Source organism: Gossypium hirsutum, chromosome D12 (genome assembly GCF_007990345.1).
Source record: "Gossypium hirsutum isolate 1008001.06 chromosome D12, Gossypium_hirsutum_v2.1, whole genome shotgun sequence".
In the NCBI taxonomy this organism is placed as follows: Eukaryota; Viridiplantae; Streptophyta; class Magnoliopsida; order Malvales; family Malvaceae; genus Gossypium; species Gossypium hirsutum.
Window position 1 is genome coordinate 58,392,240 of NC_053448.1, and position 24,137 is coordinate 58,416,376.

The 24,137-nt window shown below is 30.4% G+C and overlaps 3 protein-coding genes across 3 annotated transcripts; 1 reads left to right on the forward strand and 2 right to left on the reverse strand.

Annotated features, from left to right (window-relative positions):
• Positions 1-1,116: 1,116 nt before the first annotated feature.
• On the reverse strand, positions 1,117-2,355 carry LOC107946998 (dehydration-responsive element-binding protein 1B-like). Its single transcript, NM_001327524.2, has one exon. The coding sequence runs from the start codon at positions 2,202-2,204 to the stop codon at positions 1,455-1,457; it is 750 nt and encodes a 249-aa protein (NP_001314453.1). The 5' UTR covers positions 2,205-2,355; the 3' UTR covers positions 1,117-1,454.
• A 13,843-nt stretch (positions 2,356-16,198) lies between these two features.
• On the reverse strand, positions 16,199-18,149 carry LOC107946999 (ethylene-responsive transcription factor ERF027). The gene has a single exon (XM_016881518.2). It carries the CDS (start codon positions 17,274-17,276, stop codon positions 16,593-16,595), a length of 684 nt encoding a protein of 227 aa, XP_016737007.2. The 5' UTR covers positions 17,277-18,149; the 3' UTR covers positions 16,199-16,592.
• A 2,241-nt stretch (positions 18,150-20,390) lies between these two features.
• LOC107947655 (sugar carrier protein C) lies at positions 20,391-22,417 on the forward strand. Its single transcript, XM_016882239.2, has 3 exons — positions 20,391-20,625; positions 20,720-21,045; positions 21,132-22,417. Exons 1-3 carry the CDS (start codon positions 20,493-20,495, stop codon positions 22,209-22,211), a joined length of 1,539 nt encoding a protein of 512 aa, XP_016737728.2. The 5' UTR covers positions 20,391-20,492; the 3' UTR covers positions 22,212-22,417.
• Positions 22,418-24,137: the final 1,720 nt, after the last annotated feature.

Consider the following 24,137-nt stretch of genomic DNA (forward strand, 5'->3'; position numbering starts at 1 on the left):
AAACGAAATTTTCATGAAATCATTTTGTGAAATCGTAGATCATGAAAATATAAATTTTATCCTCGTCGGATTTGTGGTCCCGAAACCATTGTTCTGTCTAGGTCCAAAATCAGGCTGTTACAAAATTAATATATATTTAAGGGTTAAATTATTATTTGAGGTTTGAACTTGACAACATTTATCAGATTGGGGTCTAAATTTATTTAGTCCAAGTTATATCCTAAACTTTGCCATTATTCCCATGTTAGGGGTTGAACTTTAGGATTTTCAAGAATTAACTTGAATAAAAAAATTAAAATCTTAATATAGGAACATTTATCAAATTTAGGGTTTAACTTAAATAAAAAATTTTCAGGTCCGAACGCAAGGAAAGTTACGAAGTTTAAGTCCATAATGCAAGTTGAATTCGGCCTGTTGTCGCGGTCTCTTATATGAAGAGGTCAATTGGGCCTAATTTTCCGCACGCATCGACGCTAACAAACATGTGGCGTCCCTGCTTTTCAAATTTAAAGTTGTTTTGACACGGGCCGTACTTAGTTTGTTCCTACTTTAATTTGAAAAAGTGGCCTTGTCGGCTTCAATAAAACTGTTCTTAAATCATGGTGATGTGATACCATTTAAGTTGCTCACGCGCTTCCAGTCTATAAGTTTCAAGTTTGGATAAATTTATACACACAGCTTGTTAACCAAAAAAGCCCAACGGAAGAAAGATCATACAAGCTATTGTAATAAGAGTTAAATTGTATTTTGTTTTTTCTATTTTAAAATAAGTAAATTAGTCTCTATATGCTAGATTCAAGATAAAATTGGTCATTTCGTTAAAAAATTTATCCATTTTCATTGTTAAAAATTATTCTCTATATGCCTACATGAGGTACACATGACGTGCTATGTGCAATTGTGTGGTTATTTTATTAGTCACGCTAGTTTTTAATAATAGAAGGGGATGAAAATTCTAACGACTAATGTAATTCTTAATACATGTACCTCCATGATACTTTTACTGAAAAGAAACCAATTCCTTTTTTGTTTCCTTAAAGTACGATGTAATTCTATATATGAATTGAAACTATTTTGTATCCGTAATTTTATAAAATTTTAATTAAATTTATAGTAAATAAAAATAAAAATTTTGTAATATTATTTTTTTATCTACAAACTCGAATTTTAGGCTTTGTTTACTACTCAAATGTATAATCATTGAGATGCCCATACATGTTTGTTGTTCCGATTCCGAAGGAAAATCTTTTGGATTAGTTGTTGACTTGTTGGAAACAGGGGAACGAACTCGTAGTCGAGTCGTATATCTTACATGCCCTCTGGCTTCTTCAAATTCAACAATACCATACCAGTTGTACATCTTTACCTAAAACCTTACACAAAAAGATCATATATTACAAAAAAAAAAAAAAAACACAAAACAAACACTTGCAGTAGTTTGTAGTTTGTACACTTCAGATTGAGTAACTCCATAAAGACACATCGATATCACTGTCAGCTTCATCGCGATTCCTTGGTGGTGAAAGTAGAAGCGCTTCAGCCATGCTGTCAAGCAGCTTAGGCATGTAGAACATTTCTTCTTCATCCATGAAGTGAATTTTCTCTGTCGAAACTTCACCTTCAGCTGCCATTTTTTTCTTGTTTTCCAACTTGACGTCACTGCTCGAAACTTCACAATCGGAAGCCTTGAAGCTTCCCTGCCTGACGTCGCTACCGGAGAGTTCCTGGAATACTTGAGGCCTAAATGCTTCAGCTGCCTCAGCTGCGGCTCTCCTGATATCGGCGGCATCGTTGGAAGCAGGCACGGGTAACCTCCAAACAGAGTCAGCGAAGTTAAGGCAAGCAGCCTTGCCTCTGAATGCTAATGCAGCTACATCATGTGCCCGGGCAGCCATTTCAGGGGTGGGATACGTTCCAAGCCAAATGCGAGTCTTTTTATTAGGCTCCCGCAATTCGCATACCCATTTATCATTATTCCTCCTTCGAACACCTCTAAAAACCGGATGCCGCGTCTCCTTGAATACCCTCCTCCCTGCTCGTTTCTTAGGCCTGTTGGTCGCTAGTAAAAGCACTTCCTCGTCAGAGTGAACAGCTCGCTGGCCACCAATGCCCCCTTCAGAAGATGAAGATGGCTCTACCCTTTCAGCACGCATAGAATAAGACTTGGAGAAGGGGACGTCACACGTTTGACTTGGAATATCCATTGAATTGAGTAAAAAACAAGTTATGGGTGTTGGGTTTTTAAGCAGCAAAAGGAGCAGTAAAGTACTTTTCAAAACGGTTTCGAGATTATGGTGTCTGGGTTCGGTTTTGGGAGTTGAATCTTTTGGTTTTGGATTTGGATTTGGATTTGGATTTGGATTTTTCAAGCAGCAAGAGGGTTGGAGAAAGGTATATATAGTTTAGGAGGGAAAGGGCGTGGGGGCAGATGGAGTGCGATTTAGACACGGACGCGCATATTATAGAGTGCCAGCTGTGACGTTCTAAAGATCCCATATAAACAAAGGTCTAATCTACAAATCCAAGCTCCAGTTATTGGCTTTTGTTTTTGTTTCTGATTTTACCTTTTTGGGCTTTTACAGCTAAGATTACAGTTTATAAACTCAGTAAGCTAAGGTGTTTAGCACGTGTTTTGATGGGAATTGCACTTCGACACGTTTTTCATTTTCTCTTGGTGTGGGATTAGGGGGCAGTGAGAGGTAATTAGACCAAATTTAAATTCAATTCTTTTGATTATATAACTTGATTTTAACATGCTTATTTGATTTTTATATTAATTTTTTTAATAATGCAATTGAAAAATAATTTTAGTACATAAAAATGTTTTTTTTCATTTTTAAGTTATTAAATTTCAAAGTAATTTTGGTAATGCATTTATATTTTATATTAAAATGTAAATTTTCTTGTTTATTATTCCTTTTATGTTTATATATAGTAATAATTATTATTAGGTTAAAATATACTCTGTGTTGTCGTGTACTTTGCACATTTTGAATTATGTTTTTAGAAATTTAATCTCTTTATTTTTCAAATTTAAAAATACAAGTCTAAATTTTAATATTATCAAATTTTTGTTAAATTTAAATATATTACATAGCTATTAAATGAGTTTTTTTTATTAAAAGGTCGTCCCAACGAATTTAATTAAATAATTTTAATGATGTTATCATTTAAAACTAAAAAAAAGTAGTAGAATTGTGGATTGAGTCTTACCTCAATTGGCATAGATATTGTTGCTAATGCAGGAGGATGTAAATTCAAGTATACTGAAATGCATTATCCTAATACATTGATAATAGAGTTTTCTAACTTTATATGCAAAATTAAAAAATTATCACGTATCCCAATTATTTTATATTATTCATTTCTTCATATTTTATTATAGAATCCTATTAAAAATAATATTAGTAAACCTTTTTCCTCTGGCCAAAAAAAAAAAAAGAAAGACATTTTTTTGCTTCAAGTTCCACGTTGGTCACGTGGCGTTAAAGAAGAAATGTGAACTTGAATCCCTACCTTACTTTTTTTAAGTTATGAAGTCCTTGACTGGGCCTTTTAGCCCAACATTTCCAACAAAATTTGTTCAGCAAAATTTCCAACATTTCTGATCTGTCCTTGCGCTCACAAATTACTGTCTAATGCACATTTAATTTTGATGCAATTAAGTAGAATTATAAAGCACGATAAGATTGAAGATTAAAAAAGGTTGACGGTGAACATAAAATCAGCATTTCCTAACTTTCAAGTTTACCGTCATTTATAATTTTTCCTTTGCATATTATAATTAGGTTAATATATATAATCAATCCTTGTATTTGTACAAAACTTGAGATTTAGCTTTTTATATTTAAAAATTAAAAAATATTTTTATTTTAAAATATTAATTTAATTTATTAATATTATTAGCATTTTATATCAGAATTTATCAACTTATGTTGATTAAATTATTGGATAGCATATGAAGTAAAAAGGAAAAAGAAAAAAACTATGTGTGGATACTTTAACAATGCTGGTTTTTTTTAATAAAAATAATAATTAATTATGAAAATGGTATAAAATTTATATTAATCGCAAAAATGAATTGCTTTCTATGGCGTATTTGATTGCCGCTAATATGTTAGACAACACCGCCCTAAACCAAACCCAATTATATGCCAATTATTACAATGAAGAAAACAAATATTTTTTAAGTGGTGCCACTTGACACTTTGGTGGCACCGATATTGTAACGCCCCTAACCCGAATCCGTCGCCGGAACAGGGTTATGGAGCATTACCGGAGTTTACAAATTAATTATCAGACATTGCATTTCATCTAGCATTCATATTTGAAAGCAATCAAAATCATATATATTGTCTCTTAAACGAGCCCTCGAGACCCAAATTTACGCATTAGATACACATAGGGACTAAGTCGAAAACTCAGAAATTTTTTCGAAAATATTTAAAGTTTCCAACACTGCAGGGGTCACACAACCGTGTTTCAGCCCGTGTCTGTGCTCGTGTGAGTATACTGACTTGAGTCACACGCCCGTGTGTTTGGCTGTGTGAGCATTCTGTTTTGTGCAAATTTAAGATACAAGGGACACACGGCCGTGTCACCTGGCCGTGTGTCACACACGGTTGAGACGCACGCCCGTGTCTCTGCCTATGTGGATGAAAATAAGCCATTTTACAAGCCAAATTTCTCACCTAATTTTGTGTCTATCTACAATCAACATTACACATATCAACAAGCCATAACATTCAAAACAAGCCAAAATAAGTGGCTAAACTCAACACACTACATATAAGCCATCATTAAACAAAATACCTATACATGCCATTATAACCAAAATCAAAACATTCAAAAATACGGATGGAATCGATGGATAGTGTGATATATCTCCGACAAACTTCCAACCCAATCGAGCTTCCGATAATCTGAAAAGTAGAAGAAAATAAATACATAAGCAATGAATGCTTAGTAAGCTCGTATAAACTTTAATCATAATACTTCATTTTCAAATATAAAATTTATACTTACCAAGAATAATCTAATATTGCTACCACAATACTCATGAAGTTATATTTAACAATTCACTAAGTGAATAAATCTACAATATCACTTATACATAATATTCCTAGCATAGTAGGATTTTAAACAACTTTAACTCTTCCAAAATTTCTTTATTTTCATTTGCGTTTCTTTACTTTCCACACTCATTCCATATGCATGACACACCAGTCATAAGTATATCATTCAACCATAGATACAAGCTAGTGCATTTAAACATAGACCTTTTTCGAATTAATCACACGATAACTTATTTTATAAGAAATTGCATAACTGAAAACTTACCACTCTTTCATGAGCACAAGTATATTTTCATTTGAGCACTTACCCTTTCAACGCATCATATAATAAACATATTACCATTTAACCAGTAACTCGGCACTTGTCCAAGCGTCAACAACAACACTTGTTAGCATACTTGAACATATTTCATATAAATTCAACATTGGTAAACTTATTTTATAAACACTGCCATGGTCCAACCATGGTCTTACGTTCATAGTGCCATAACTCAGTTATGGTCTTATCCGTCAATTCATCATTTGCCATAGAACAATTGTACTCAATTCCGCGTTCCACTTGTTTTGAACATTTAATTCAATTTCATAATTTAACAATAATTTTGTTTTCAATAATAGGTATGAATAAATACATAATACCATTCATTAATTTAATAAATAAACATTAAAATTTAACCATACAAACTTACCTGAATTGAATTGTAATAATTGCAAGAGTTCAAGGAATATTCCGCTATTTTTTCCTTTTTCACAAGTATTTACGAAATATTGATCTAAAATATAAAATTACTCGTTCATTAGCATATATTTCAGTTCCAATTCATTTCACTATTTATACCTTCAATTTTTTTTGAATTTACATAATTACCCAACTTTTACAACTTTTACAATTTAGTCCCTTAACTAATTAATCTATCAAATCACTAATTTTCCTCAATTAATAATTTATCCAAATATTCTATGTTATCAAACAGCCCTTAATAAAATATAAATTTAATACCAAACCCTAAGATTTTAACCCTTTTCACAATTTGATCCTAACATCAATATTTAACAAAATCACACAACAAAATTAAAGCTCTAAACCCACTTGATATTAATAATTTCTTTCAATATATTAATTTAGACAATAAAACAATTCATTTCATCCAATTTGGTCGTTTTTGATATTTTTACAAAATTACCCTTAAAATTTTACTTTTATTCAATTTAGTCCCTGAGCCTAAAACATGCAAATTAGTCATTTTTAATGAAAACCCATGCTAGTTGAATATTCATATATTTTCCTCCTCCTCCTCTCCATTCCACATCCTTAATGTATATAACATGCTTATATGTAATATTATCTATAATTCTACTATTTACTTATGTTCATATCAAAGCTGTCTACTTGAGTCATAGTCAATAAATTATTTATATCTTGAGCTACAGAATTCTAAATTAAGATTCGATTGATGTTTTTGAAACTAGACTCAAATATATTTCTACCATAAAATTTTCAGAATTTATAGTTTAACCAATAACTACAGTAAAATCTTCAAATTTATCCCTGTTCTGCTGTTTGACAGCTTTGACCTTTGCTTACTAAAAATTAATTATTTCTTAGTACGGGATTTGGATGATATTTCTGTTTGTTTCTCTTGAAAATAGACTCATCAAAAATTTAAAAATATAAATTTAAATCTTTAATTATTTTTTTACAATTTTTGATGATTTTTTAAAGTGAGAACAGGGGAACTTGAAATCAATCTGACCCTGTCTCACAAAAATTCATATATCTCATAATATGAAATTCTTTTGCTTAAAACGTTTTTTCTATGTAAAACTAGACTCAATATGATTTAATTTAATACTTTAATTAACCTCTAATTAAATTTCTAAAATTTTTGGTGAATTTTCAAAATCACAGTACTGCTGTTGTCCAAAATTGTTTTAGTGTAAAATGTTGATAACCTAATTTAAAACACCCTCCTTTCCTTTCTCTAAAATATTTCTCATTACTTCCTCTTACTTCCCTCCACTAACATATCAAGAACATAGAACCTTATATAATAAAGCTCTACTTTAACATCATTTTCATACTTTTTCAATAATATCAAACTCAAAAATATATTGAAATCTTGATGTTCTTACCTTGTCCTATTAATTTCAATCTTTAACTTTATTTTCTCTCTCCTCTAGCTTCTATTTTCTTAAATCTAACTTGATATTCTAGCTCCCCATTATCTCCTTATTATTTTTTCTCTCTTGGTAGCTATAGAAATTCTTTTGATTTCTAAGTGAAAATGGTGAATTTTTGGTAAAAGGACCAAATTGTAAAGAAAGGAAAATTTCTTTCTTCTCTTCTCTTCTCACCTGGGTGCATGGAAAGATGATAAAAATTCTTCATCTTCCTTTTATACTAAATAAAATAATAATAAAATATCCCATTAAAATATTAATAAAATAATATTTATCTAATTAAATAATTATAAAATATCATCAAAATATCTCTAATATTATCATTGCCTTTTAGAGTTCTCTCTCTTTCTAATTGTCCATTTTTCCCTTTATGATACTTTAAAATTTCATACTTGAGTCATCACTTAATTTGGTAAAATTGTGATTTAGTCCCTCTTAATTCACCACCTATTCAATTTGGTCCTAATTCATCCATTTTCCTTAGTTTCTAGATCATTTCACCCTTAAAATATTTTCACCATTGGTCCTTCAACTTTTTCATATTTACACTTTAACCTCTCAAATTTTGAGTATTTACTCTTGGGCAACAAAACTTTTCTCACTTTTACGATTTGATCCTTTCTTGAATTAATATGTCATAATATACTTCCCAATATTGACATAACTCAAAATTTTCCTTTTTCTCACTTTATTTTCTTATTTTACTATATTAAGGATACTATCTTACTTTCTTACTGTAATAATTTTCGGGGTATTACAGATATTACTTCTTTAAAATATTTGTCTTTTCAATTTTATACATTAATTCAAAAAGTAGATGGTAAAAAAAAATATTTTTTTTGTGGTGTTGCCTGACACATAAACGACACCAATATGGTTTAAAAAAAACGATGGCAAAAAAACAATTGAAAAATATCATTATTTATTAAAAATGTTGCGGCAAATTAATTATTTTTTTAAAATTTTAATTTCCTAAGTTTCTTCTTTCTAGTGAGTTCTGAGTCGTGACTTTTTACCATCGTCTTTTTTAAATCACTTTGTTTTATTTTTTAAAGGATTTTTTTTCTTATTTTTTAAAATTAAACTGACGTTGTTAATATATCAAGCGGCACCATAACAATTTTTTTTACTGTATATTTTTTGTACTCCAAAATGCTGAAAATACTATTATTTTTAAAAAACCCATACTGACGCTGCCAATGTGTTAAGTAACACCACTTAAAAAATATTTTTTTTCTTCACCATAATGATTGACATATAATTGAGTCTGTTTAAAGTGATGCCACTTGACAGCTTGATGATATCCAATGTTACTGCAAAAAAACGATTCATTTTTATAATTAAACTAGATCTTATATCATATTCATATTTGATTATTTTTATATTATTTTAATTGAAAAAAACCAACAAAGCTCATCGTAACGTCTTTTTATTAATACTTATAGATCCCCCCCCCCCAAATTAGGTAAATATGCAATACAAATATAGGTTGATGTAGACGTAAAATTCTAATATCAACCCAAAAATAGAGAAAAACAGGAAAAACTATATATATATATGTATCCAGTCGGCTCCATTAATTGATGGCTGTCATAAATCCATTGGCGTCAAGCGTTGTGATGTCCCATACTTGGTCCAGCAATGAAAGGCCGTAAGCTGATGTTAGTTATTGTGCATCCGTTAACCATAATCTGTAAAGGGTGAAATGAGATGATGGGCAGCAATAGAACCCACACACGCATCTCCACTGATGTGACTGCAAAATAGGAGCAGTCTCTCCTATCAGTCCAAATCAAATAAAGGCACACATGACAAAATTGCCATCTAATTTGGCCCTGCCAGTGCGACACAACCATACTACAAAAAGCTATGCTGTAAGCAACAAGGACACAAGGGTGACGCCATTCTCCATGACGTACTAAATGTGGTTGTATGACGATTAGCCGCACACCCCCTTTTCTTTTAGAATCAAAATCAAACTCGTTAAGAAATTGCAGTCCACATTTGTAAGTCCAAAGTTGCAGAATGGGCTCAATTTTACTGGGCTCAACAAACCCAATCTTTATCCTTAACTATGTACGTCCAAAGTCTAATATCTTCATTTAGGAAGTGTAAGTATTGTTTACTATTTAGCCTGGCTATTGGTGATGAGTGCTGACGGTGACTATTGCTAACACGAAACTTGAGTGATGGGCTAACCCTTTTGTTTTGGATTGGATGAATTTGGATTTGATTAGTTTAGATTAATTTTAGGCTTTAACTATTTCGAGTTTAAGTAAATTTTGGGTGGGTTTTAATCAACTTTGTTTATAACAATTTTATTTGTTTGTCAAGATTTTATTTATTATAGAGAGGTGGTTGTTATATGCCCGTAATAACAAGTTGTTGTAGAGAGATAATTGCGGTAAATCTATAATAGATTTCATATAGTGAGTTTTCATCAACTAAAGAAAGTGAGAATCAAATCAACAAAATTAAAATATATACCGTAGGTGCATGCGTTATTACTTTTATGCATATTTTATTTTACATTATTCCACATGATTAATTATGAAGTTAATAAATTAATAAGTTCAATTAATCAGTACACTTATAAAAAAAACATGGATCCATTTTGGATAAATAAGATTCATGCTCTACTTCTTACTACTGATTATCACGAACTTGAACATATACTAGATACACTCAATATAAAATCATTAGCAATAGAAACAGAATTCACTTTATTGACATTCACAGAAGAAGATGAACAGGGAGGGAAATATCGATTCCGAGGATCGAGTCAAAATTTTGAAATTTTTATTCAATATAGTTATAACTAATCCGAACAATCAAACAATTAGAAAAAAATCTATTGGAATAAAAGAAATAAGTAAAAAGGTTCCTCGATGGTCATACAAATTGATCGACGATTTAGAACAACAGGAGGGAGAAAACGAGGAAAATGTAACAGCAGAGCATGAAATTCGTTCAAGAAAATCCAAGCGCGTTGTGATTTTTACTAATAACCAGGCAAACATTGATAATTATACTAATACCAAATTAAATTAATTAATTTACCATGAATTATTAATTCAATAATCGATCAATTTATGAGTTTATGTGATGTTTCAAATTTGTAACTATTATATTTTGTAGGTAAATTAATTAATAGTTTATTGAAGAGTATTTTTATCTAATAAAACATAATTAATATATTTTATGTGAAATTTAAAATTTTATTAAAATAATATTTTAATTAAGATTACTATTATTTAATAAATTATAATGAATAGGCTTCTTTATATGAAATAACTATAATTTTACTTAAAATTTTAGATAATATATTGTTATAGAACCATGTTTGTTGTTGTTATAAGTGAAAAGTTATTATAGAGAGTTAAAATAAAATATAAAAAATCAATTCTACTATAAGTTTGACTATTATAGTAAATGGATTGGTCAATTCCAGCATAAATCATTAAATTTTTATGGTCAAATATGATTGGATTGAGTTTGGTTTCAAGGTAGGTGTATAAATTCTAACTACAAGTTTACTAGCCGTCTGCACTAGATATTGTTAAGACAATTATACTAGGTTTATGTTCTTCAAGTCTGCATGCTCCAATGTTTTGTAGGATAAACATTGGACAAGATCATGTTCATGGGTTTTCCCAAGAGAATAAACCGTGCTAAAGAATGATTTATGTAAGATATATATAGATAATGACATATATATATATAGCTAAGTTTAGAGCTTGAGCTTGATAAGATTGTTGCACAAATCAGACATATACCATCGATAGTGTACAATCCTGGTGCAAAGATATATATGAAAGAGGTTGAAGCTAGAAGCCTCATTTTCATTCACCAAGGCCAAGGTGTCTCATTTTATTATGCAGTGTTTGATATAAGTAGGCATGATTTCATATATTAATATATATAAATCCTTGTTCCAGACAAAAAACATTTTACTGTAACAATCAATAATCAAATAAAATTAAGAAATCAACTCAAAAGAACGATAATATATCATTATTAAAGGTAAAAAAGAAGAAAATTAAATCATAATAACAAACCAAAAAAAAAAAACCAAAAGGACAATGATTGGGGACCATCAGGGAGACACATCTTTTCTGGGCCACTAAACGTGAGTTTTAGGCCATCCTATTGCATGTTGCAAGGGGGGGCCATCAGACCAAGCAAGAGATTTCAGTTCTTTATACCTATAAAGAAGAAAAAACAAGGGAGGGGGGAATTTCTTTATATAAAAAAACTTACTTAAAAGTAAGGAGAAAATTATATTTTGTCAACCACATTGGATGCTTGTCTCCTCTTCGTAGATCCATATGTTTTTTTTTCTTTTTCTTTTTTGGAGTACTGGAACATATCTATGCTCATTTGATTCCTATATAATTTATTTTTTAACAACCGTCCAACTATTTTAAGATAATATTATTTTCATGCTGTCCACTCTTCTGATAATTTTATTTGCATTTAGAATTATATTCTAGTTGAATTTTGTACAAAATAATAATTTATATAATGGAAAGCTAAGAATAAATGAGGCTAGCTTCACTACCAATAATAAGAATATTGGGAAACAGATCATGTATTTCTTGTCAATTATTTAATGCCATTTTTGTATTTCATGTCATTTTGATAGTTTTTTTAACCTGAACTCTTGTACCCGGACGCAAGTTTCAGGATCAAGAGTTTAAGGTATAAGGTCTAAGATTCAAGTTAAAAAAAGTATTCATGGTCCGGGTTTTAGGATTCAAGTTAAAAAAATTAAGTCAATGACATGAAAAAAGATGTGGATACAGGATGATGATACACCTCTATTTCAGACAAACCTTTTGCAAGAATATTGATTAGGAATTTTAAAATATATATTTGAAATTCACATCTCACTTTTTAAAAAAAAAGAGATATAAGTAAAATTATATTTATTGATAATTATAAAAATACTAGATTCTTATAAGTATTATAAATTATAAATTCAACATAACCTAAATTAGAATAACTTTGAACATACTCACATGTAATAAGATTTAAATTAACATAAATTTACACAGAATTCAAACCTAGAAAAAAAGTTATTCCGAAGTCTCAACTTTACCAATGGAACCAAGATTTGGTTAGCTTTGCCACCTTGAAACTTGCTTAAAACTAAATATTGCTTATGATTATGATGATAAAGTGCAAACTATTTCTCCACGAGGAAAAAAAAGGAGAGAGTTTAATTAATTTTTAAAATCTAATTAGGTCAAGAAGTGCAGCTTTCTTGGCAATTATTAAAAGGGTTTTAAGGCATCCCTGTCGACATTGAAGTAATTTCTAAGATATAATTAAAGCAGTACAGGTTAATTTAAAATTGTTATGACTTAACATGCCTCAAAAGGGGAGAAAAACACAAGGAAAAAGAAAAAGCTTTTAAAATTGTAGAGAGGTCGGCAGTTGTTTCAGCCATTAATGATCACCTTCTATTACATGCAATATGGCTCTAATATTTCATTTCGTTTTTGTTTTTGTTAGGCTTTGTTTTGACGTCTGATTCAATATTTCTTGGTGGCTCTAACAAATAAAATCTGGTTTAACATAGAGATAGAGAGAAAGACACGTTACCAATCAGGAGAGAAAGTGAAGGGAGAGGGAAAAGCAAAGAAAGGTGGCTATGTCGGCCATTTATAGTCAAAATTCGTTCATTCAAGAAAATTAATAAACGAAAAAAAAGATTACTTTGGGCTACAGGATACTGATTTGGCCGTAGATATAATCATATCCCCCACAGATTGTACTCGTTTAGATTTGAAGGTTACCAACAAAGAAAACTATAATATCGAAAGCCGTTGTAAAGGGGTTACTGTGTATGGATTTTTCCTGGCCGACTTCAATATTTTCCTCTAAGGGTTACTTTGGATATATTTTTCACCCCAACACTCAAAATGGGAAGATAACCAAAAACCATAATAAGATTGCTGAATGTGGATCGCAAATCACAAATTATGCAATTTTGACGTTGTTCTGAGTGCTTCCACATACCATTGAAAACGACCCCACTAGATATTCCATGAGATGTTTGTCCCCCTTCAAAAGGTGAAAAAAGTCTTGTAGGCCCTAAACTATACATATAGTCGATGGATTCAAAAAAAAAAAAAGCATCAACCATCATTCTGAATTTAAATTTTTAAAAAAATTAATATAAAGTTGGTGTTACTATTAATCGAGTCACCAACTCAATTATGAAACTATAAAAATATTCACGGTTTAAATTATAATTATGAATCTAACGATTGAACATGTGTTCAATAATATTAAAACATAAATTTATTATCACCTCACTTATATAAATTTTTTTTTTTTGGATATGACAAAATCTAGTGTATATATATAGTCTCTTTAAAGGTTACAACAATGTAACTTTGATTTTTTTTCTTATTATTTTCCATTGTATAAATAATAATGTCCTATATGAATATAAGATAGCATATATAGTTATGTTTAGGGTCTATTCGTTCAAGAGAAATCAATGAAGTATCGTCTATTGAGAAGACGATTAAATCTCCAACAGCGGTAGGTATTGTCTTCATGTTGGGGCTTTATTTTTCTCTTCCACCAAGAGTCTTGATGGAAGAACTCCTCGATTAATGAAGATATGTCTTGCAAAGCTCATGGGAGAGATGTCTATATAGTGCATAACATTAGTTATGTAAATAACTTATTTGCAAGGAGACTCGAACAACCAACTTAAGAGATATAGACAAAATCCCAATATGGGGACAATAGAAGTTTAATCGGTTATCTGATAAACAATACTTCAAAATGCATCCTCCAATAAAGTTTGTCCCTCAACAAATTAGTACTAATAGATAGGCCTTAAATCTATGCATGTAATAAATATATAATGTAATTTAATATACCAAGTTGGACCTCCACCATCATAAGCATCCCAATTGGGATGGATTGAGATCGAAACGACTAGAATCATCTTGCCATTCTTGCATATATTAATTATGTTTTGAAAATGTGCGCTTAGCTTCAACAAGTTATTTGACAACAAGAATTGCATTTCTAGTTAAGGTATTTACATCAAGTTTTAAATTAAAATTACATTTAATCTGAAAAAAAATCATCTGAAATCATAGAAAATACTTGTATTATAAAAAAATATTACAAAGACATTAATTGTTAAGGATTGTGATGAATCTTTGATGTTTTTAAAAAAAGATGCATGCTTTGAGAAAGAGAAGTCATGCTCTCCAATTAAGAATGGATAATCGACACAATGAAATGTTTACACTAAATTTCTTTATAAATTAAGGAAAACTTATTTCCTTAATGCTTTCATTCTTACATAATTATAAATAATCTAAGTCAAAAAGTAGGATTGAAAGAGACAGAAGATTAAAACAAAAATGAGAGATAAGAGTTTGGATTCAAATTCCGACACTTCGAATCTTCCGCTCAATTATCAAAAAGATGTTCACACTTAATTATTTTATCAATCTGAATTTTCAAGGCATCGTTCTTAAGGTTTCATTTATTGATTTGCAGAATAATCACATCGCGGGTTTAGTTTATTGTTTGTGAGTATATATTTAATACAATAATACGAGGTTACAAAAAAGGAAATAAATAATCATTTTCGTTACATTTTTTAGACAATGACAATTATATATGAAACACTTTTTTACAATTTAGGTGAATTACTCTTTTAGTTATTGTCTTTTAATTTTTTAAAGCTATTCCATGCCTTTTGTTTATATTTTTTTATATGTTAAATATAAAGTTTATTTTAAATAAATTATCTCTTTATTTTAAGATTTTATGTAATTGAATTAACTTTTAATGTTATAATATTAAAATTAATGAGTATTAAATTGTTAAGCTTAAAATATAATTTTAAAAAATATATATATTAATAACATTTATCAAATTAAATTTATTTTTTCCAAATATAATAAAATTTAATTACATTCGTTGATTAAAATAGAGTAAAGATAAATATAAAATTACAACAAATCGAATATTAACAATTGTAACATTAAAAAAAATTAATTTAACACACTACACCAAAACAGGCTTTTAGCGGCGCTTGGACAAAAAACGCCGATAAAAATCGAGCATTAGCGGCGCTTTATGGAAATCGCCACTAAAGATCGAGCATTGGCGACGTTTATATATATAAATTAATAATATTATTTAAATTATAAAATATTAATATTAATACTCAAACTATGATGAATTTTTGTATTATTTTAATATTAAATATTTTTTAAATTAAATAACATTAATATCACAGATTGTAAATTAGTTAAATATTTTTAAAATATTTTGTGATTTGTTCAAATTATTAATGATTTTTTGGAAGAAATTCATTTATAAAATTAAACAAAAAATAATATTATAAAATTATTATGAATTTAATAAAAACAATAAAATTGCATGGAAATACAAATTAGTTATATACTACACAATAAATCGAATAATGAAAAATCATGAGATTCATTAATTATCCGTTTATACCATCATACATTAACAGAATGCATCAATTCTGTTTATTTTAGTTTGTATTAATTCTTCATTTGTTACAATTTTGATGGAATTGTTTCTCTATGTCAAGTGTGTGTATATATATATATATTGACATTTACACAGTAGAAAGAGGACCCCTCCCTCCTCTCTCGATTATTCGGCTCATAAGTTGGCAATATACCTAGTGGCTAACATGATTAAAGAAACATCATCTCCTTCCTCTCTACTTTTCTTAAAAACGTTTGATGTTTGGATTTGAAAACTTATGGCAGCTAGCACGCGTATTCAACTAATTGTTGAGTATATATGCGTGCATAGTTGTATCATAGCTTGGGTATTGGGTATTAAGTTGAGCCATAAAATGTTTAGTTGGACTTTAATCAAGATCTAATGTATATTGATTACTAAAAAACTAGTATGAAAGATGGAAAAAAATGGACTATATATGTATATATATAGGCAGAGGAAGTAAGAAAGTGTGAGAACATCTCAAAAACAAAGAGAAAAAGAAACAAACAACCCAATATTACATCATTTTATCTATATATATATCTCAAAAAGCTCTGGGAACCCTAACCAACGGCTTAAATCCCAACGTATTTTACGTGTTGCAAATCACTGTATCACACATTCATTAATAAATCATTTTTTCTTGTTTGGGGGGGGGGGTTCCTTTACTTAATTTTTTTTTTTCAGAGGCAGACAAGTTTTATGCTCAAAGCTGCATCAAATGCCTGCAGCCATGCCCTACTTACTTCATTTCGTCAAACTCAAGCTCCTAATTTATTGAATTTAAAAAATCCAAAAAATATGGATCAATTAATAGCTCCACAAGCTTTCTCCATCGGAATTCTCCGGCGAGTCATCGGATGGCGTCGAGCGTATCCTCGGTGGCGACACCAGCATTCCCTGCGCCATGTCAACCAGCAAATTAGGCAGGTCTAAAAGGGCATCCTCGTCCACATATTCTTCTTTGCTCATTTCTTCTCGATCTTTGGCCTGATGATACTCACCTGTTCCAATATTAATCCCACTTTTCATTTCATCCCTTTTAAGTGAAGCAGCAGCTGACGCCGCTGTCCGTATATCCGCCGATGATGTAGATACAGGAAGCCGATAAGAAGCAACAGAGGCCGGGAAGTTAACAACAGCCTCACTGCCTTTTAGGGCTAGGGCTGCCACATCATAGGCAGCCGCAGCCATTTCTGGGGTGGGGTACGTACCTAGCCATATACGCGTGGTTTTGCGCGGTTCACGGATTTCAGAGACCCACTTGCCGCTCCGGTACCGGATTCCACGATACATTGGGTGTTTCCCGGGGGAGGAGGAGGAGGCCATAGGAGATTTGCCAGCAGGAGATAGTCTGTCACACGGGGGAGGCAGGTCCTCGCACGTGTGAGTGAACAAGGGATGTGGGACTTGAATGTTTGGGTGGTCGAAGGATGATGGTATGGGCGGCTGAGAAGGATGGTCATCGGTGGGATTATTAGGGTCAGTCATCATATATAATTAACCCAAAGGAAGGTGAAAATATGATAAAGACTTTAAAACGAAGACAATCTTATTGAGAGGTTTATAGTATTATATATATGGTATTTAAAATGGAAAGCTGATTTGTTTCAAGTGCTGGTCTCAGCATTACTCTTTAAAAAAAAAAGCGAAAACGTGGGTACTTGGCGGGGCAAATAGTGGTACTCGGCAATGCCAGTTGAGTTTCAATGGGGGATTTTTTTTAGGGTTTTAGTCTTGTCGGAGCCTGAAGTGGCAAAACTGATGGTTAAGAAGAGGCTCTAATTAATCTAGTCTTTGATGGATGACACCAAACCACACGCCTTGTTTAGTCCCAAACCTAATATATAGCTGTTCTCTACATACGGGATAATGCCCTATTAGCAAACTGCTTACCAGAACTATCCCCTTTTATTGGCCCCGTTTTGCTGCACACTCACAGTACACACGCCTAAATACTTGGTTGTTTTATTTGTAGGCCACAATCCAATTTGGTGAAATTTCGATTTCAAGCTCAAAATCTCTGGGATTACAGAGTTTTAGGAATTGAAAGATTGAGACTGGTTGCCAATGTAAACTATAACAAGATGTGGAAATTGGATAAACCCATGTTTGAATTAGTAATTACCTTAAAGTCAGTGAACTGCCTGGCTGACCTCTTTTCTTTACCACCCCAAAACAGTCAATAAACTGCCTAAGGTAATGGAATAGATGGTTTTTTTTGGGTGAAAGAATAGATGGGTTTTTTATTTGCGAGAATGATATGTTTTGAGCAGGAAAATTGAGTCACGTAATACTATTGATTTATTGATGATTAGTGTACTGTTGGGATTGATGTTGCTTAGCAACATGGCATATGACCCAATTTTACTGTTCATAACAAACTATTATTGTAAATGATCTTCATTTGATTCTATGTTCTTAATTAATTTTTTATATTATTTATGAAAAAAAACAGATCAGTGGAAAACAAGTTGGCAAAAATTATGGTACTTGTAATTTTCATTGACCCACATGTACCTACTTATAGAACTTCCAAATTGAAATAAATGTTTTGGACCAATTGCAATTTCTCGTATGGTCTACAAATTAAAATAATCATGCGGTATTATAGAGAGAAACCTGTTCAAAATAGGTTAAAAAAATAAACCCATCTCTTAAAAAAGATTATATAAATCAAAAGAATTAAGCATCCAGTTGTTATTAACAACTAAATGTGACATTGAAAAATCCTGTATCCAAGTTGTTGGTTATGGTGAAATTGGTGAGAAACTAAGGGAGAAAGATATTGAATGGGCTATTGAGTTTTTGACTTGCCAACCACAACTTGTAATCCGGTATTTCATTAATCAATTGAAAAGACTACTGACATGGCTGCTTATTGATTGATCTGCTTACCTAAGAGCTAGCATTTAATGAAATATTTGGATTTGGTTAAAAAATGTGACAAAAATCTTAGTATCAGACGAAATAAAATGAATTCCTCCACAAAAAGTGAGGTCCCATTTCATGCTTGATATATCAGCCCAAAAAGGGAAGGACATTAATATACATATAGATGGATAGATTCCCTCGTACACATTAATTCCCTTGGATGAAATTCGGCCAGCAAGGTCTGCTTCCATGCAGTTCTATTTTTTATATACGACTACACACATCCCACAGACTACAGAGTGTCTTTGTCTTATAGTTATAGACATGGTCGAGCCCTGTACCAAAAAAAAAATGAAGTTTAAGCAGCCCACTTTTTATTGTTCAGATACAGTTTTCATGGAATCCTTAGATCCTTCAATATCTTGAAATGGTTAATTTTACTAATTAACATCAAACATATTTAAACAATATAGATTAAAATGTAAATACATATGCGGACTGTTTAAATATAACGTCTTAAAGGTTATAGATAAAGTCATTGCAATTTAGATCTATTTTTTCAAAGCTATTCACGCAAATTATGCACTATATCAAAATTTTGAGTTGGCCGCACTTTAACACTCAAGCTAATATTTTCTATATCTAATTTTTTTTGACATAATACTAAAATTACTCATAGTCCATTCGCAACCTTATAAATAGAAAGATAATACATTTCAGTATACTTAAACTCATGTCTTCCTATCTTTTTAGTCCTTTAGGAAGAAAAAAAAGAACTTGGATTTGAGGTTCAGATGAACCCATATAAAACCTCATTTATTGATTTTTGTAACTTTAACAAGATAGATTATTTCGATATTAAGTTGGTGTTCATCCCTCTCTGATAGATAGAACCTTAGTTGTAGTCATCATCATAGCCCTACTTTTTTTTTCTTCTTTAAATAAATTATTAATAGAGATATAGTTTAATTAGCATATATCATTGTTATACTAATCTTTTTCCAATATGTTTTCTAAATTAAAAAATTATCACATTTTCTGAAGAGAATTATCAGGTCTTCATTCTTTAAATATATCCTAAAAATTATATGCGTTATTATATTTAAAATCTCTAGTGTGGAGATAATTTCTCCTTAAAAAGAATGTATATACCCTTAAATTCAATTAAATAGTTTTATTGGAAACAGCTTAGCTATGACTGTTACATTATCCATTAAAATATATATTTGAAGGTACCATTAATAAAATTTGGGTAAATTACAGTAGAAGTCATCTGACTATGATTTTTTTTGTCATCAAATTATAAAAAATTACAAAATAGTAACTTAATTTTGTCTTTTTTTATTACCGGTTAGCTAACGTAAAATAAAAAAAAAACAAAAAATACAAGATAATTGGGTGATCAAAAAAGACAAAATTAAATACTTTAGATCATTTTATAATTTTTCATAATTCAATAAAAAAAATGAGTGGTGACTACTAATGTATTTTAATAAATTTTTTATTCGAAAACACAGTCCCAAATTTTAATTAGCCCCCAAACTATTCTTTCCTTCTTATCCACTGTTTTCTAATATATTAATTAATTAGATAATGATTTATCTAATATCCTTATATATATATATATTAATTAGGAAGTTAAATTAAATTTTAACTGTAATTCTTAAAAAATATATTTATAATAGAGTTATTCTTCAACCATTATTCAAACTCAGAAAAAATGTTGAAGTAGGGTGAGTTTAATGTACATTATATAAAGGAAGTTTTAGAATTAACATTTAAGAAAAAAAATTTAGTTTGTGATTTTCTTTGATTTAGCCTTGTGAATTAGAGAGTATGGCTGGTGGAGGAGGTGTAACTTCTGGTTCCGGGAAAAATTATCCGGGAAAATTTACTTCCAAAGTTTTTTTCACCTGTATTGTTGCTGCTTCAGGGGGTTTAATCTTTGGTTATGATCTTGGTATTTCAGGTAAAATAATTTTTTCAATTTCAATTTCTTCTTATTATTAAAGATGGCTTGGAATATCAATTTTTAACAAAGCAAAATTTATGTAAATTTGCAGGTGGTGTTACATCGATGGATTCCTTTTTAGAGAAATTCTTTCCAAAAGTTTACAGGAAAGAAATATCTGTTAAACCATCTGATGATCAATATTGCAAGTTTGATAGTCAAACACTAACGTTGTTTACATCTTCCTTATATTTGGCTGCTCTTCTCTCATCCATGACAGCCTCTCGGATAACCCGAGGTCTTGGTAGGAGGATGACGATGATGTTAGGTGGTTTATTTTTCGCCATTGGTGCTGTTATCAATGGTTTCGCTGAAAACGTACTCATGCTTATTATAGGTAGGGTATTGCTTGGCTTCGGCATTGGATTTGCTAATCAGGTGCGTTCTCACTATAGTTTAATTAGCATTATAAATTGCAGTTGTATGGTAATCCAAGCATTCAATAATGATTTTTTTTTTTGCAGTCTGTTCCGATTTATTTATCTGAGATAGCTCCCTTTAAGTACCGAGGGGCGATGAACATAATGTTTCAATTATCAATCACCATTGGTATTTTAATTGCCAATTTGTTGAATTACTTCACTGCTAAGATCGAAGGTGGGTGGGGTTGGCGGTTGAGCTTGGGTGGAGCCGTTGTCCCTGGTTTGGTCTTTTTCTTTGGTTGTTTTTTCCTCACTGACTCACCCAATTCATTGCTTGAACGTAACAAGTTTGAAGAGGCTAAAGTTCAACTCCAAAAGATCCGTGGTATTGATAATGTGGAGGAAGAGTTCAATGATTTGGCTAAAGCCAGTGAGGCAGCCAAGTTGGTTCAAAATCCATGGAGAGAGATTTTAACCAGGAAGTACAGGCCTCAGCTCATTTTTGCTGTGTTAATTCCTTTATTTCAGCAATTAACCGGCATGAACGTGTTCGTGTTTTATGCTCCTGTCTTGTTCAAGAGCATGGGATTTGGTAACAACGCTTCCCTCATGTCCGCATTAATCACTAGCGTTGTCAACTTTTTTGCAACACTTGTTTCCATTGCCACTGTCGATAAGTACGGGAGGCGAACCCTTTTCCTCGAAGGTGGTCTTCAAATGTTGCTCTGTCAGTTTGTGATGACCGTTTCAATTGCTTCTAAATTTGGAACCAGTGGGAACCCAGGTGAACTTCCATTATGGTTTTCGATGCTAGTGGTGATAGCAATGTGCGTATACATAGCGGGGTTTGCGTGGTCATGGGGTCCATTGGGTTGGCTAGTTCCTAGCGAGATATTTCCGCTTGAAATTCGATCAGCTGCTCAGAGTATAACAGTGGCGGTCAACATGATATTCACATTTTGTATTGCTCAAGTCTTTACCACCATGCTTTGCAATTTAAAGTTTGGTCTTTTTATCTTCTTCGCAGTATGTGTGGTTGGGATGAGCATTTTTATTTACAAGTTTTTGCCTGAGACCAAAGGAGTACCTATTGAAGAAATGACTACTGTTTGGAAGAATCATCCTCGTTGGAGTAAGTATTTCGTCCAGAAAGATTTAAGCTGTGAAATGGGAAAGCTTTAATTTTTTATTTAATTTTTATTTAATGTAATTAGCATCAAAATTTGTTTTTTAATCTCTTTTATAGTGTTAATTAGAATTAGAATTAGAATTAAACTCTATTTTTTTCCCAGTTGTAATTGTTTTTTTTTGTGTGTGTTCATTAATAGAATTTCAATGATATAAAAATTAATTAATATAATTTATTACTCGATCTTTTTAATAAAAAACTAATATGGTCACTTTATTTAATAAAGCTATACACTTTCATTACACCTAAATATGCACTTTAATTTGCCCTTTGCCATAAAAAAGTCATTTAATGATAACCAAAGTTGAATCTTGTTAAATGAACTTAGTTTAAATGTTTCTATTTTATTAAATTCTTAAAAAAAATGTCAAATTTCATAAGGTTATTATTTTTAAGAATTTTTTGGTTAAAGAAAAAGAGAAAATCACATGAGAAAAGAACACCAAAATGTTAATAATGTGGGCAGTAATTAAATATGGGATTTAATCTATAAATATTTAATATTTTAAATGTTTTGAATAATAAATTTATTTTATTATATTTTAATATTTAATGTGTTTGATAGCGATTTTAATTTTTTACTTAATTTAAAGTTTTCAAAGAAAAATGTCGAATAAGATAAATAATTAGAAAATCACTTACCACTTAACTTAGAAAATATTTAAATTACTATATTTATCTTTCAACCAAAACTATCCAAAATAATATATAAACTTATATTAATTGGTTTAAAATTAAAAACAAATATTTATTTTAAAAAATCAATATTTACTCTTATCAAATGACGTAATTATATTTAGTACTTATATTTACACATTTACATACCAAATAATTTTCTAAACAATACTTATAAAATTTAACAGTAAAATTTCAGTACTTAGTTTTCATGTACTTAACTTTTCAGTTTATCAAATACATCCTTAATTTCAATTGTTTTTGTCCACATTATTTCTAGAACTTGATAATTTTTCCTAATTTTGGTCCACCAAGTTCAACACTAATTTTTGCCTTATCCCTTTAAATAAAATGTCTTATGCGTTGTTTGATAAATTAAAAAATCAAGTCCTAAAAAAATTAAGTGTTGGAAAGTAAAGTATAAAAACAAATTAAGTATTAAATTTAAGTTATAAAATCTATTTGGTATATTAATTAAAATTAAGTACGAAATATAATTAAACTTTATAATAAAATCTATTTGGCTTTCTATTCTACTGGTGTCTGTTCGGGAAACATTTTTTTCGTTATCGCATAATAATTGGCTCTTGTGAAATTTGAGAAATACCATGAAGTGGCGGAAAGAAGATTTTGAATGGCATTCTTTTTTTTTTTCCTATTATTTGTTGGTTGCTATGGAAGAATCATGTAATAGCCCGATTTTAGGCTTAGTCGGAACAGTGGTTTCGGGACCACAAATCCGACGAAAAAAAAAAATGTAATGGCTTGAATTTTCAGAGGTGTCGGAACGGTGATTCGAGATCACTAAATTCGACAAATGGGTAGAAAATATTATTAATTTAGTAAGTATAAGTTAAATATGAAGTTAGGAAAATTTTTAAAATAGTGAATAGTGCACTAGAAATAAATATTAAAATAATTAGAATCGAAATGAGGTATCAAGACCTCGGGGATTTTAAACTGAGCCATAAATATTTTTATAAATATTCATGGAGTGTTAAAAAGTTAGTATTAAAGTTTCGTTAAGAAATTTTAAAGTTCCGATAATTAATTGAACAAAAAGGACTAAATTGTAACAAATGCAAAATTTTGGGAAATGATTAAATAGCTTAAATGATAAAAGGAAGAGGGCTTTAAAGGCAAATAGACCCAAGGTCTATTTGGGCTGGACGGCAGAGGCATGAAATCAGCAAGAAAGTAAGGAGAATTAAGGGCAAAATTGGAAAATTGCAAAATTTGCTTAA

Excerpts from the sequence above, each read along its gene's own strand:
- LOC107946998 (NM_001327524.2), bottom strand. The coding sequence starts at position 2,204 with ATGGATATTCCAAGTCAAACGTGTGACGTCCCCTTCTCCAAGTCTTAT.
- LOC107946999 (XM_016881518.2), bottom strand. The coding sequence starts at position 17,276 with ATGATGACTGACCCTAATAATCCCACCGATGACCATCCTTCTCAGCCG.
- LOC107947655 (XM_016882239.2), top strand. The coding sequence starts at position 20,493 with ATGGCTGGTGGAGGAGGTGTAACTTCTGGTTCCGGGAAAAATTATCCG. Across the intron at positions 20,626-20,719 it reads TTATGATCTTGGTATTTCAG|GTGGTGTTACATCGATGGAT; the intron begins GTAAAATAATTT and ends GTAAATTTGCAG. Across the intron at positions 21,046-21,131 it reads GCATTGGATTTGCTAATCAG|TCTGTTCCGATTTATTTATC; the intron begins GTGCGTTCTCAC and ends TTTTTTTTGCAG.